This window comes from Apis florea, unplaced genomic scaffold, assembly GCF_048593485.1.
Source record: "Apis florea isolate Af1SG1 unplaced genomic scaffold, ASM4859348v1 contig_3170_pilon, whole genome shotgun sequence".
NCBI classification, from domain to species: domain Eukaryota; kingdom Metazoa; phylum Arthropoda; class Insecta; order Hymenoptera; family Apidae; genus Apis; species Apis florea.
This window is the reverse complement of record NW_028256714.1, coordinates 5,774,688-5,787,176: the sequence shown is the minus strand read 5'-3', so window position 1 is coordinate 5,787,176 and position 12,489 is coordinate 5,774,688. Positions and strand designations below refer to the sequence as shown.

The following is a 12,489-nucleotide window of genomic DNA, read 5'->3' as shown; positions in this document are numbered from 1 at the left end:
AACCTCTTCTTCTACTCAAAGCGAAAAATTTCTGCCTCGAATTTCTTGTACGACATTATTTCAATATTCGTGTCTTAGATACGAATACTTTTGTTCCACGAAATTATATTAATTACATTTTCCACGTAATAAATGAGGATATAACGATATGCAAATTTTTTCGATGATAAGTTGCTCACTGCCCCCCCTCATGAAATTATATTAATTATATTTCGAATCTTAAATTAAAGGGAGGGAGAAATTTCCCAAGATATAATGATAAGTTATTTTTTAACAACTGTACAATACAATTAGATCCATCCAAATACGCCTGTGCAGGAAAAAATTATATACTCGAAATTATATATTCTCTATATCCTTCTCTCCCTTTCAAAAATTCGAAATTCCAAGTGGTACGACAATACTCTTTTTTTCCCGGAGAAGGTTCGAGGAAGGTCGCAAATTAATTCCATTAGTTCCATAGAGAGTTTTGAAGAACGAAGGCCTCGGCCAAATTACCAGCCCGGGCCAATCGGCATCGATTTAATCCGGCCAAACAAGGCTGGGGGGCGCGCTCGTATCGCGCGCCAATTCACGAATGCGCGCAATAGCTGGCGGCATTAGACCGCTTATCCAACCCTCCCTTTGACCTCATCGTTTCACGCTTCAAAGTAATATCGCTCGTCACACCGACCTGTCCGAACTTAATTACGCGGCCGGGTCACCATTTAATAGCGGCCAAGAATTTTCCATCCTCGAGGCGACGAGAGCCCTAATGAAACAGTCCTCCACCCCCTCGATTCGGCTCGTTTGCACGATGGAGAAAAGATTTACTTCCGCGAATGAATAGCGGTTAGGGTAATTTCTGCGAATTATTTGTAAATTTTATACTACAATAGACGAGGGATGATTGAGGAAAGTAGGGAAATCAATGGCGAGGGAGACAAGCAAGGTCGATGGGGAAAGGGGAACGTACAAGAAAAATTATATATTCGTTTCAAGTAGATAGAAGATTTAGTGGAAGAGCAAGAAGAGTAAAAGTTTAGTTTCGAAGAATTCAATTGGTAATTTTTTCCAGACAGTTTTTATTTATTACGATAACTTTTCACAGTTTTCCATTCTTTCGTTCATAATTAAGTATAATTATAGTATAATTAAGCGTAATAAATTATTCAATCGTCAACTATTCTGAGATTGTGATTTATCTAACAATGATAGAAAACAAGTTGAGAACCACTGTCGTGCAGAATCGTGATTTATTTAACAATGATAGAAAACAAGTTGAGAACCACTGCCGCGCAGAATTGCGATTTATTTAACAGCGATAGAAAACAAGTTGAGAACCACTGTCGTGCAGAATTCATATGCACTTTAGAGAGATGATTTTTTAATTTAACTGGAAATTTTTTATGTATATATATATATATAATTATTGGCACGAACAAAAAAAACATTGATTATCGAATTGTATTTCGATCCGAGCTACAATTCAGTTTCAAGTTGCAGACCAGTACGTTCAATAATAATTACGCGAAGCAGCAGCTTGTATCTTAACGTTAATAAATTGCACGCGCATGCGCGGAATAGATATTTAACGAGAGGCAAAATTATTATGCGAATCTTGTGATACTTTAATGTCGATAAATTGTACGCGAATTCGGAAGGCATTTAGCCATGAGTTATTATTATGGTACAAAATACCATTGATCAGAATCGATATCTCGAAATTAATGATAAATTATGGGGAATTGGACGAAATTGGTTGTGTGCATTAAAGCAATATGCGTTCAATATTTTTTCTTTTCTTTTCTATAATTTCGAATTCAATCTTAGATCGTTAATTTTTTATCTGCTGACACATGTTTCGTTTTCTTTATACAAGGAGGGAAAAAAAAAAAAAAAAAAAGAATTGATACTTGAAAAGGGATGAAAAGTAATTTCAAGATGAAAAATAACAAGATCTCGTGTTTTTCTATATATGAATCTCATTTAACAAAGCTCGACTCTTTTGAGAAGAGGATCTGGAGCAAGAAAGAAGACAAAAGGGATCATATTTATCGTCAGTTCTAGGTTCGTATTTCTTTTTTCTTGGAGGAGCTGAAAGTGGACCAGAGTGGAGTTACTTAAAATAAAGTACATCCTCGAAAATCTACATAATGTACAACTGAATTGGATAATACAGGTCAGTTTTCCATTTTTACAAACGGGAGATAGTATATAAAGGAATAGCTCTCATAGCTGGACGAATAAGCATTCATATTTTATTTTATTCCGATAACCAATCAATCGATCAAACATTGAACTCATTTCCAATAAGACTATAAACGTTAAAAATCTTATTATATCCGATTATTTATTTACAACAAACTAATTATTTATTAATTTCTACAAAGTTTACAAATTTTTAATTTCATTTAATTTTCTTCTTTCTATCATCTAATATAACCTAACCTAACTAATTTCTGCTTTAACAACTTTAACTTTATCTAACCTAACCTAATAATTTACCAACTTTTACTTTAATCATTCCATCAAAAATGGAACTAATAGAAATACAAATCTATTCAATTTTAAGGGGAAAAAAAAAAATGAATAAACACTCGTGTAGATAATCCATTTAAGCGAAACATTCTAGATTCCGTCCATTTTTATCCAATGATAAAGTTTCTAATCTCGTTCGAATCAATCGAGAGTTGTGAATCGTATGCGATATTTATTACGAGTTTCGGATATGAATACCTAGGATTATGTAGTAAATTACCAACATCCCTGTATTCATTGACGTCATTTATCTAAACGCTAGCGTAGTATCGATTATCGGTTGGACTTTTTGAAATAGCTTTTCGATAATAATTGGAATAGGTCGATCGATCTTTGTTAGAAGTGAAATGCGAATACATGCGAATGGCATTATTGAAAATACCGTCGTATTTATAAATACGTTGGAAGGTGAGATCAAAGTAAATTTAACGCGTTTCACCGAAATTTATTCATCCTTTTTTTTTCCCTCTCTCTTTTTAAGCTTTATTTATAAATAAATATTGACGTAAAGCAAGTGGTCGAAGTAATATTCTTTTGTTAAATACCAATTTGTATCTCAATTTTATAGTTTTCCATTTATTGGATTGTTTATTAATATCATACGTTTGGGACCAACGATTAAGCCATAAAATGGCAATATAACGTCCAAAATAATCGAGGCCACATGTGTGCATTGTCCGAGTAATATGGAATAAAACGAAACGATAGAAAATAATATACGTATTTATAATATTAAGTCATTAAATGATTTTATTACAGAAGAGTAATGAACCATATTTTAATATTAAATTCAAATATTTTAGAGATTAAAAGTTTAATATACGTGTAAAAAAAATTGCTAATAACAACATTGAATCAACATTGTTCACCTGAAATTATTTTATATGTACTTTCAACAATTCTGAGATCTTTTGAAAAATTTTTTCTCTCTTTCTAGAAAAATACGTGACAATATCAAACAGAGTTTCGATCTATTAGAATTGGAATTATATGAATAATTTAAATATTATTAGACTAATGACATGACGCTTTTAACAACATTTGATCAGTTCCTCGTTGTTATCGTCGATGCTATTGTGCATGCAATGATGTTAAATTAAAGTTTGGATCTCGTTGTAGTTTCGCGAAACTTTAGCTATACATAGATAGGTATATTCTCAGTTATGGACCAAGTTTTCGGTATAAATGTAGGTCGCGATAAATAATTGAGTATTTTTGCGAGACGAGAGAGTTCAAAAATAAAAAAATAAATATTTATTTACTTTTTTATAAATTTCATAATATTAATAAAAACTTTGTAACATTTTCACATGAGAATTTAGATAAACATGGTTGCCCTTCTCCTCATTTAATTTTATTATATTTATCTACTTCTTATCTACTAATTGATTTATTATTCAAATCCATCCAATTTTCACCTTCTCTATACTCATTCTTAAATAAAGAGCAACATATCAATTATTCTTAAAATCTTAAAAACTATTAATTACTAATTTAACCCGGATCCAATTTTAAATACAAGAAAAAATTAATTCGAATCGAATAAGAAAAAAAAAAAAACGATTCCACAATTTTTAAAATTTCCATCATCGTGATACGAAAAACAAATTTTCCTCTCCGTCCTTTCTGCTTCCTTCAATATTCGTAACAATTCGACTTTAAACATTCCACCAATTATCTTTCTTCCATATTAAATTCCATTTTCATTTCAGTATTCAACTAGAGATAAGAGATAAAAAAAAAGAAATTCGACTCACCTCACGGTCGAGAGGTTTCGCCAACGTGATAACGCCGGTTCGTGGATTTACGACGAAATGGTCCGTGAGTTGTATCCCATATTTCACCGGTGATCCCTCAGGATCGTGGCCCTTAAGGACGAACACTTCCGTTCCGACTTTTGTTGATTCGGAAAGCGTGAGGCCCGCAGGGTATCCGTTCGGTTCGAGGATAGGTGGCTCGTTTACATTGTTCGCTCCTGGAACAACAGAGGAACCTGTTCTTGCTTTCAATAGTTCCTCGAGAATTGGGAGAGGGGGTATTGGATACGATTGGTTGGTGTTAAGTACAGTAGATATTTCGCCAGAAAGTAACCTTACTTAGATACGTTACGTAACACGCATTAAGAATATATTATAAGTTATAACATTCGACAGAGTTCAAAGAAATTTATTCTGATTTCATTATTAGGTACGCAAATAAGTTCTTTCCCCTTTTCTTTTCTAAATTCAAGATTTTATTACCGTTTGACTCTCGATCTTTCTGTCAATTCTTCTCGTCGTCGAACTTTCTTTAGATGCACTCGAACGATCGTCGTTTTCCAAATTAAAATTTCCGGCTTTGAATCTTTGGTAGGACTTTTTGTTTCGTAAGATACAGGGTTCTTTCCCAACACACAAATCATTTCAGTAACTTCAACACCCGATTTTCTAAACTGGAATGCAAAAAGGAAACAGTAACACGAATGACACTTCTCGCACGCCATGAAAACTCTTGTAGCGCTCGTCGCGACTCTTCTTAAAAACAAAAGAACGCTCTTTCAGATGGCGCCACCAAACAGTAATAGTAATTCGAATTTAGAAGTTACGATCGTAGAGAAAAAAAGAAGGAAAGAGACTTATTTGCACGCCTAATATTTATCTGGACGTTTTTTCTTTCTAATTTAAAACTATAAAATTGATAAAAGTATCTATATAGTATTAAGAAAAATGAAAAGTATTATTATTATTAAATTCATATTAATTTTTATATTAATCAACGTAAAAATCGTAAAAATATAACTTAACCTAACACTTTGTACATGTAATTCATATAAATGTAATAGAATATAATTGAAAATTATTAGTTATCTTTAAAGGATATACTCTTAGAAATGAACTTACATTATTTATACTATTTGACACCATGGACGTGATAATTCGAATTCGGTCAAAAGTTACGATCGTAGAGAAAAAAGAGGAAGGAATTTATTTGCACACCTAATAGTGGAGCAATTTTTCGACGATGATGTCTTGTTACAAAGATATAAGATTGGAATTCCATTCTTATTTACAACATCCTATGTATCTCCAAAGTTTCATCATAGAGGATGAAATAACAGTTATTACGTCCAACGATGCACGAATATCGCACACTGGTCTCGAAACGTCCCTGTTTCGTTGTAAGAATATGAAAAGGAAGAAACAAGCAGGCATTGATAAATTAACAATTTTTCTCCGTGAAATAATAACTATTTTTGCTACACGATTTGCCGCACGATAATTTCTCTTTGCAGCTGTCTAATAGCGCCCGCCATGTGCATAATGCAACCGATAATTATTGGCATCGAGTTACAACACGGACTACCAAGAAATCAAAGCGTTCCGAGTTGATTACGGTTACCGATGATTTATTAAACGTTATTCCAACGTTCGAATAATACCCTGTTACACACATCGCAGCGCATAAATTTTATTTCTCGTTTTCCCGACGCAAGGCAATGTCGAGGCAAGTGACTCCGGAGAAAAGCGTTTATCTCGTTTGGTTGAGCGTGGCCATCACCTTTTGCTGGCCCCTACCCGCCAACACCGCGAGAAAAAAGATCGTGGGGATGAAAGTTTTACTAATCGCCTCGATTATCAACGGTTGCGTCGTAATACTGGCCATGTTTTACTGGATCCGTTTGCACTTGGACGATATCATCTCCCTTTTCAAATGCGTCTGCGTGGTTCTGTGCCTCCTTCAATACGTCGTACAGACCATCGTCTGCTTCGTGAAATATGACACGCTGCAAGTAAGTTCAGTGCCTTATCGAGAAGAGAGAGAGAGAGAGAAAGATAGAGAAGGTCTCGAGGTAAAAATTGGCTCGAAATAACTTGACGATTATTCGTCGTCGAGTAGAAATAATTTTCTTTACCAAGCGTTAAATTAATTGTAGTAAGAAATAAGTATAGATTTGAAGATTTGCAAGCAATTTTCTTCCTCTCGTTTCACGGGGAGGAAATTAATCGCGCTTTAATCACAGTTAGTTAATTGCAGCGCGTGGTCGACGAGATGATGGGGTGCATCAACGAGGCGAAAACGGACGAGATTTTGCGCGCGTACGCGTCGAGATGCAACACTTTGTACGGGATGTCCTTACTGTCGATATACATTTGCGGGACGAGTTTTGTATTCACGCCTCTGTTCCTGCCCAATCCTTTCCCCTTCGAGACGGAATACCCGTTCGACGTGAACACAACCTCGAGAAGTTTCATCATATACGCGAGCCATGTCCTCGCCATCTTTCAAAGCACCGGCCATATGTGCCTGTGCACGTTCGGCGCCGTCCTCCTCTGGTTCACGGCCGCGAGATTCGAGTGTTTGATCGGGGAGCTGCGAAGCGTAACCAGCATTGACGCGCTGGTCGTTTGCCTTAAGAAACACTCGCGCTTGAAGAGGTAAAAATTTCTTTTCTTTTCGATTGAACTGATTCTTTGATAAACGTAAAATTTTCGGATATACTTCCAATCGTGTCAAAATCAAATTTATCTTCATCGGTTAATTTTATTTTCGAAATCAATTTTTTTTGGAGGGCTTTTAAATCGTCGAATCTGAATAATAAAGAAGTAAATCAATCGTATCTTATTAATTGGAGATAACGAAATCGAAAGCGTAAGTAAATGTGGTTCGAACAATATTGCTTTTTATTGTGATTTATTATTTCATCGAAAAAAATTAAGATTGATTGGAATGAAAAAGAAAATACAAGTAATCAATATATAAGAAATATAGAAACGTATGATGTAACTTGAAATAAGTCGCGTGTGACAGTGTTTGTCGTAAGTTCTCTTGTGCAGATACGCGGAAGAAGTGGTGAGCTGTATTCGTTTCCTAGTGTTTCACGCGATACTGTTAGGCACGTTTGTTTTGACTCTGTGCGGAATCGTGCTGATCATAGTGAGTAAGCGAGATTCACCACGTTTCACACACGATATGGATACGATACGATGTGGATTAATCGCCGCCGATTCGTAAAACAGAATTCGCCGTTGATCGTGAAAGCGCAGTTTATAATCATATGCGTGTGTATCCTCCTGGAAATTTATTTGTACGCGTTGCCGGCTGATTACATGTACGACATGGTAAGTTGTGAACTTATTTTTGTGATTCGTATAATTTCGATAAAATCTTATCGTTATCTTAACCCTTTCGCTCGAGAAAGATCGTCGTTTACACCTCACAATTCGAGGTGTTTATTCGACGAAAAATTGATGATAAAAAAATATCGCTCGCAGTAGCGAAAGGATTAATTCTACCGTTTAAGATATTTCTCTTTTATCGATTCTCTTTCTCGAAAAGAGAAGAAAATCGAGAATTTTTTTTATCATTAATTGGAATTTACGTTCCTAAATTAACGCTTGGTGAATACGATGCGATGCTTTAAGCTAATATTTTATTATGTTATTTAATAAGATTCGTTTTTTAAGGACAATATTTCTCGTAAATCCCCAGAGCATGAACATTTCTCGAAGCGTGTACGACTCGATGTGGTACGAGCAAAAGTTGGACTTGCAAAAAGCTCTGTTGACCGTGTTGGCGTTTCAAAAACCGATACCCGTCTCGATTAACGTTCTATTGCCAGAACTCACTATACGGTATTACTGTTCAGTAAGTTTCATATCATCCATTAATCACGAGCCAAATTTGACGTAAATAATTTAAATCGATAACAACGTGTTTCAGTACGTGTCGAACGCCCTGTCCATCTTCGCAGCCCTGCGTACCGTGGTGGATGATAGTTGAACCATTTGAAAATTTTTGTAATATTGTAAGAATTGTAAGAATTGTAGATAAAACGAGACTTTACAAGTAAACATTATTAATATATTCGTGGAATATCTTTCGAGAGAATCGATTTTTTAGAAGAACGAATAGAAAATTGATATACATAAAATACATTGAATTATATCGAGTTATAAACCAGTGATTCTCAACCTTTTTTCATAACTTTTAATAATTTGATTAAATTTGGCGGCACACTAAATTAAAAGAATTTTATTTTTCAGAAGAACGAATAGAAAATTGATATATTGAATTATATCGAGTTATGAACCAGTGATTCTCAACCTTTTTTCATAACTTTTAATAATTTGATTAAATTTGGCGGCACACTAAATTAAAAGAATTTTATTTTTCAGAAGAACGAATAGAAAATTGATATATTGAATTATATCGAGTTATGAACCAGTGATTCTCAACCTTTTTTCATAACTTTTAATAATTTGATTAAATTTGGCGGCACACTAAAGAACGAATAGAAAATTGATATATTGAATTATATCGAGTTATGAACCAGTGATTCTCAACCTTTTTTCATAACTTTTAATAATTTGATTAAATTTGGCGGCACACTAAATTAAAAGAATTTTATTTTTCAGAAGAACGAATAGAAAATTGATATATTGAATTATATCGAGTTATGAACCAGTGATTCTCAACCTTTTTTCATAACTTTTAATAATTTGATTAAATTTGGCGGCACACTAAAGAACGAATAGAGAATTGATATATTGAATTATATCGAGTTATGAACCAGTGATTCTCAACCTTTTTTCATAACTTTTAATAATTTGATTAAATTTGGTGGCACACTAATAAGATAAATTAATAGAATTTTATTTGATAGCTATAATATATCTTGTAAAATTAGCATATGTATGGCCAGGCCCGTAGTCAGGATTCTTTTTATGAAGGGGCTAATTTTATACATATAAGAAAAATAAATTATCACAGCACATCCTGTAAAATGTTGCTACCTTTTCAAATGATCAAATAAATATTTGGACTGAACTTATCGATTGATAAAGAAATGTAAATAAATAATTTTTATTTCGGAAGGACAGTGTTGAGAGTCACTGATAAACAATATAAATTAAAGCGAGAGAATTCATAATTTTTTGCTGATGATTCTTTTCCTTTTTAATCTCTGAGAATCAATCCCTCAAAGATGTTCCAATAAATAAATATTACTCTGTTGTACAAATTGTCGAATATTAAAGAAATCGTGGATGAATCAAGGTAGATGGAAAATGTGATTTTATTATTATTTATATCAGATAATAATTTAATTTATATTTATTTTAATTCATACGAAACAGCAGCTTTGTCAGGACGCGTAGTACACGAGTTGTAAGCTACTTACATTACGTAAATCAACGAGGATTTGAAGAAACAAGGGGAATATCAGATCAAAAATAATTGTTAACGTTTTATATACACGTATTAATCTATTATAATGAATGGATTTATTTATTCGAGCAATACGTATGAAATTAAATTAATTATTGTTAATAATTATAGGTATAGGGTCGACAGGTCATTAAAAATTAACAATGGCATTATTATTTTAAGAATCATAATTATATGGAATGTACATCAAGTTTCTTTTTCCATCAAAAAAATTATTAAGATATTGATAAGACGTGTAAGTGAAAACAAAAAATCTTTAATTATTCACTAAGAAATTTATTAAAAAAGGAATACGTAATGTATGTCTATTTTTATATAGCAATTAATTGAAATTTTATTTTACTTAAAGTGATGGCAAACACGTTCGAAGTTTTCAAATGTAAATTTTAAAAAAAAAAAAAAATTACTGCAAGATTTGAAAAAAAATTACTTCTTTTATCGTTGATATAATATCGTTGTGGAACGAATTGGATATTATTTAGAAAAATTATAAGGAAAAGTTAGAGAGAATTTAGGGAATGAAACAAACAAGCCGAAAATAACAATATCCTGTTTCAATAGACGTTCGTTTGTTAAAACGTTTGTTAACAACTGGTTCCACTTGATATTGGCATAGAATTACGAGAGAAAGAGAGAGGGATATTGGGGTTCCATTATTAGAGATTTTGACTTCAAAGAATAAAATCATTCACTATTATATGTTTGATCCAAACAATGATGAACTTTCCGAAGAGGAACCTGCTATTGTCGGATTTCAAACAATTGTTTTGCCTCGTTATCGATTAAAAACTTTATCTTTGCTATTACATAGTTCCTGCTATGAATCGAAAAAATTGTTTTCTCGAATCTGATTAATCACCTTCACTGTCGCTTTTTTTTAAATAAAATATTCGAATAAATTCCTATCATTAAATGCGTTCCACGATATTGCTTTGTAAAACAATTTCTTCTTGCAATTGGTTAATGGAGACACAAATTCTATTTAATTCTTAATGTACGTAGATTTTATATTGCAGATTAACATTGCAAAGAATCATTGAATTATCCAATTTAACAATTGGATACTTCTACAGTGAGTTTTTCTTAATATGCTAAAAAACAACGATTCGATAATATTATACAACAAGATAAATTAAATGAAGAAATAATCACCGGAGTTTGATTATAAATGAAAGTCAAAGCATCGTCAAACATCGCGCAGTTTGATATTCTGATTAAAAATTGAACGATATTTTCAATCTCTCTTCAAAATATTCGTGTTTTATTAAATATAACGATTATTCCGAGTTATAAATTAATTCTTCAATCAATTTCTTTAACGATTATGCTCAACTTCTTTTTCGTTTCATTCGGCAAACAAAACTCGTCTTAATTCAGAATTTAATCGATCATTGTTCAAATTTATTACAAATCGAACGATTTTATCATTGTTGCCTGTGTGTAATAATAATCGAAGAAACCGATCATTCGATATTGTTTTCCACTCTTTTAAGGATTATCTCAAAATAAATTGTTTTTCGTCAACGAGTCGAGTCGCCCTCGAGAATCGTTTCGCCGACAATTATTCCCGTATAATCACTCGACGAAATTCGAAAAAATATTCTCTTGATCGAGTTTCAAATACATTTGAATTTCTTATCCCAACAACAACGATTAATTATTTTTCCCGAATAGACGGACAAAAATTTCCTTCCCTCGTTTCTTTATTTCCACAACGTTTAATATTCACCTCGAGATTCGCGTTACCAAGCTTTCGTATTGATCCAATAAAAAAAAGAAGAAGAAGAAGAACAGGCGAGAAAGAGACTCGAGAGAAAAAATATGGCGGATTCATGGCCGATTCGCGGCTTAATTAAGGCATTGCACATCCAGCGATTAACAACGCGTGCACGGACAACAGATGATATGATTGATGCACCGCCTCGGCATCGAAATCGATTTTTACCCCCATCGGGATGATATCCTTAAACCTGTCGATAACCAATTTCGCTTTTGAGAAATATCGGCCTTTATCAATCCCGCCTACTTTATCCTCCAACGATTTGATCGACGATCGATGATGCATCCGACACATCCGCGGATATGTAATAATGGAATTAGAATGATCCGGCGGAGGAACAGATCGACGCGTGACGTGGATGAAAATAAAGTGAAGTACCGGTGGAGGAAACATAATATCCCACCGATATTTCCACGGATCGACGATTACCTTTTATTATTTCACCGACATATTCGAGTGTTTCTTCTAATAACGATAGTCTTTTTGAGAGATTGTACGAAACCGAATCGATTCTTCTCTTTCGAGAGGAAAATAATTGGAATTTGGAACCACGACGGCCCAATTCATTTTAAGGTAAAGAAGAAAATTCGTTGAAATTTATTCCATTCCAAGCTTATATGAAACGAATATTTCGCAATACACAAATAATTCGATCCCAACAGTCTCGAGGACGAGCAGCCACGTACTCGACTTTTAAGGTTAAAAACATTTTAATTAGGAAGCACAGCCGAGTTAAATTTCATTCCCCGAGAAACTGTCCTCCGCGCACGGATCATTCCTGTGTTTTGCTTCAGGAACGAACAAAAACAAGAAAAAGAGAGAGAGAGAGAGAGATCATGTTTCGCCAGTTGGAGTTTCCTTGAGAAACAGAGAACAAGAAGAAGAAGAAGAAGAAGAAGAAGAAGAAGAAGAAGAAAGGAAGGCAGAAGAAAGTTGGCGGCGCGTAGATTCCCCGTAGAGTCGCTAATTCGACGGAAACAGGG

General features: G+C 33.5%; 2 protein-coding genes across 3 annotated transcripts in view; one reads left to right on the top strand and one right to left on the bottom strand.

Annotated features, from left to right (window-relative positions):
* Positions 1 to 12,489, bottom strand: part of Cad87A (cadherin 87A) — a 243,465-nt gene that overhangs the window by 36,369 nt on the left and 194,607 nt on the right. Inside the window, exon 4 of the mRNA XM_012485460.3 lies at positions 4,278 to 4,495. Within this exon, the coding sequence (XP_012340914.1) occupies positions 4,278 to 4,495 (218 nt within the window). The remainder of the gene's footprint in view (positions 1 to 4,277; positions 4,496 to 12,489) is intronic.
* Positions 5,950 to 8,351, top strand: LOC116414258 (uncharacterized). Of its 2 annotated transcripts, none has more exons than XM_031916010.2 (6): positions 5,950 to 6,289; positions 6,535 to 6,935; positions 7,335 to 7,434; positions 7,518 to 7,619; positions 7,990 to 8,145; positions 8,221 to 8,351. In XM_031916010.2, the coding sequence occupies exons 1-6, from the start codon at positions 5,996 to 5,998 to the stop codon at positions 8,278 to 8,280; spliced, it is 1,113 nt and encodes a 370-aa protein (XP_031771870.1). In that variant the 5' UTR covers positions 5,950 to 5,995; the 3' UTR covers positions 8,281 to 8,351. The 2 variants fall into 2 exon arrangements, with proteins under 2 accessions (XP_031771870.1, XP_086766323.1); XM_086910197.1 differs by having other exon boundaries at positions 7,965 to 8,145.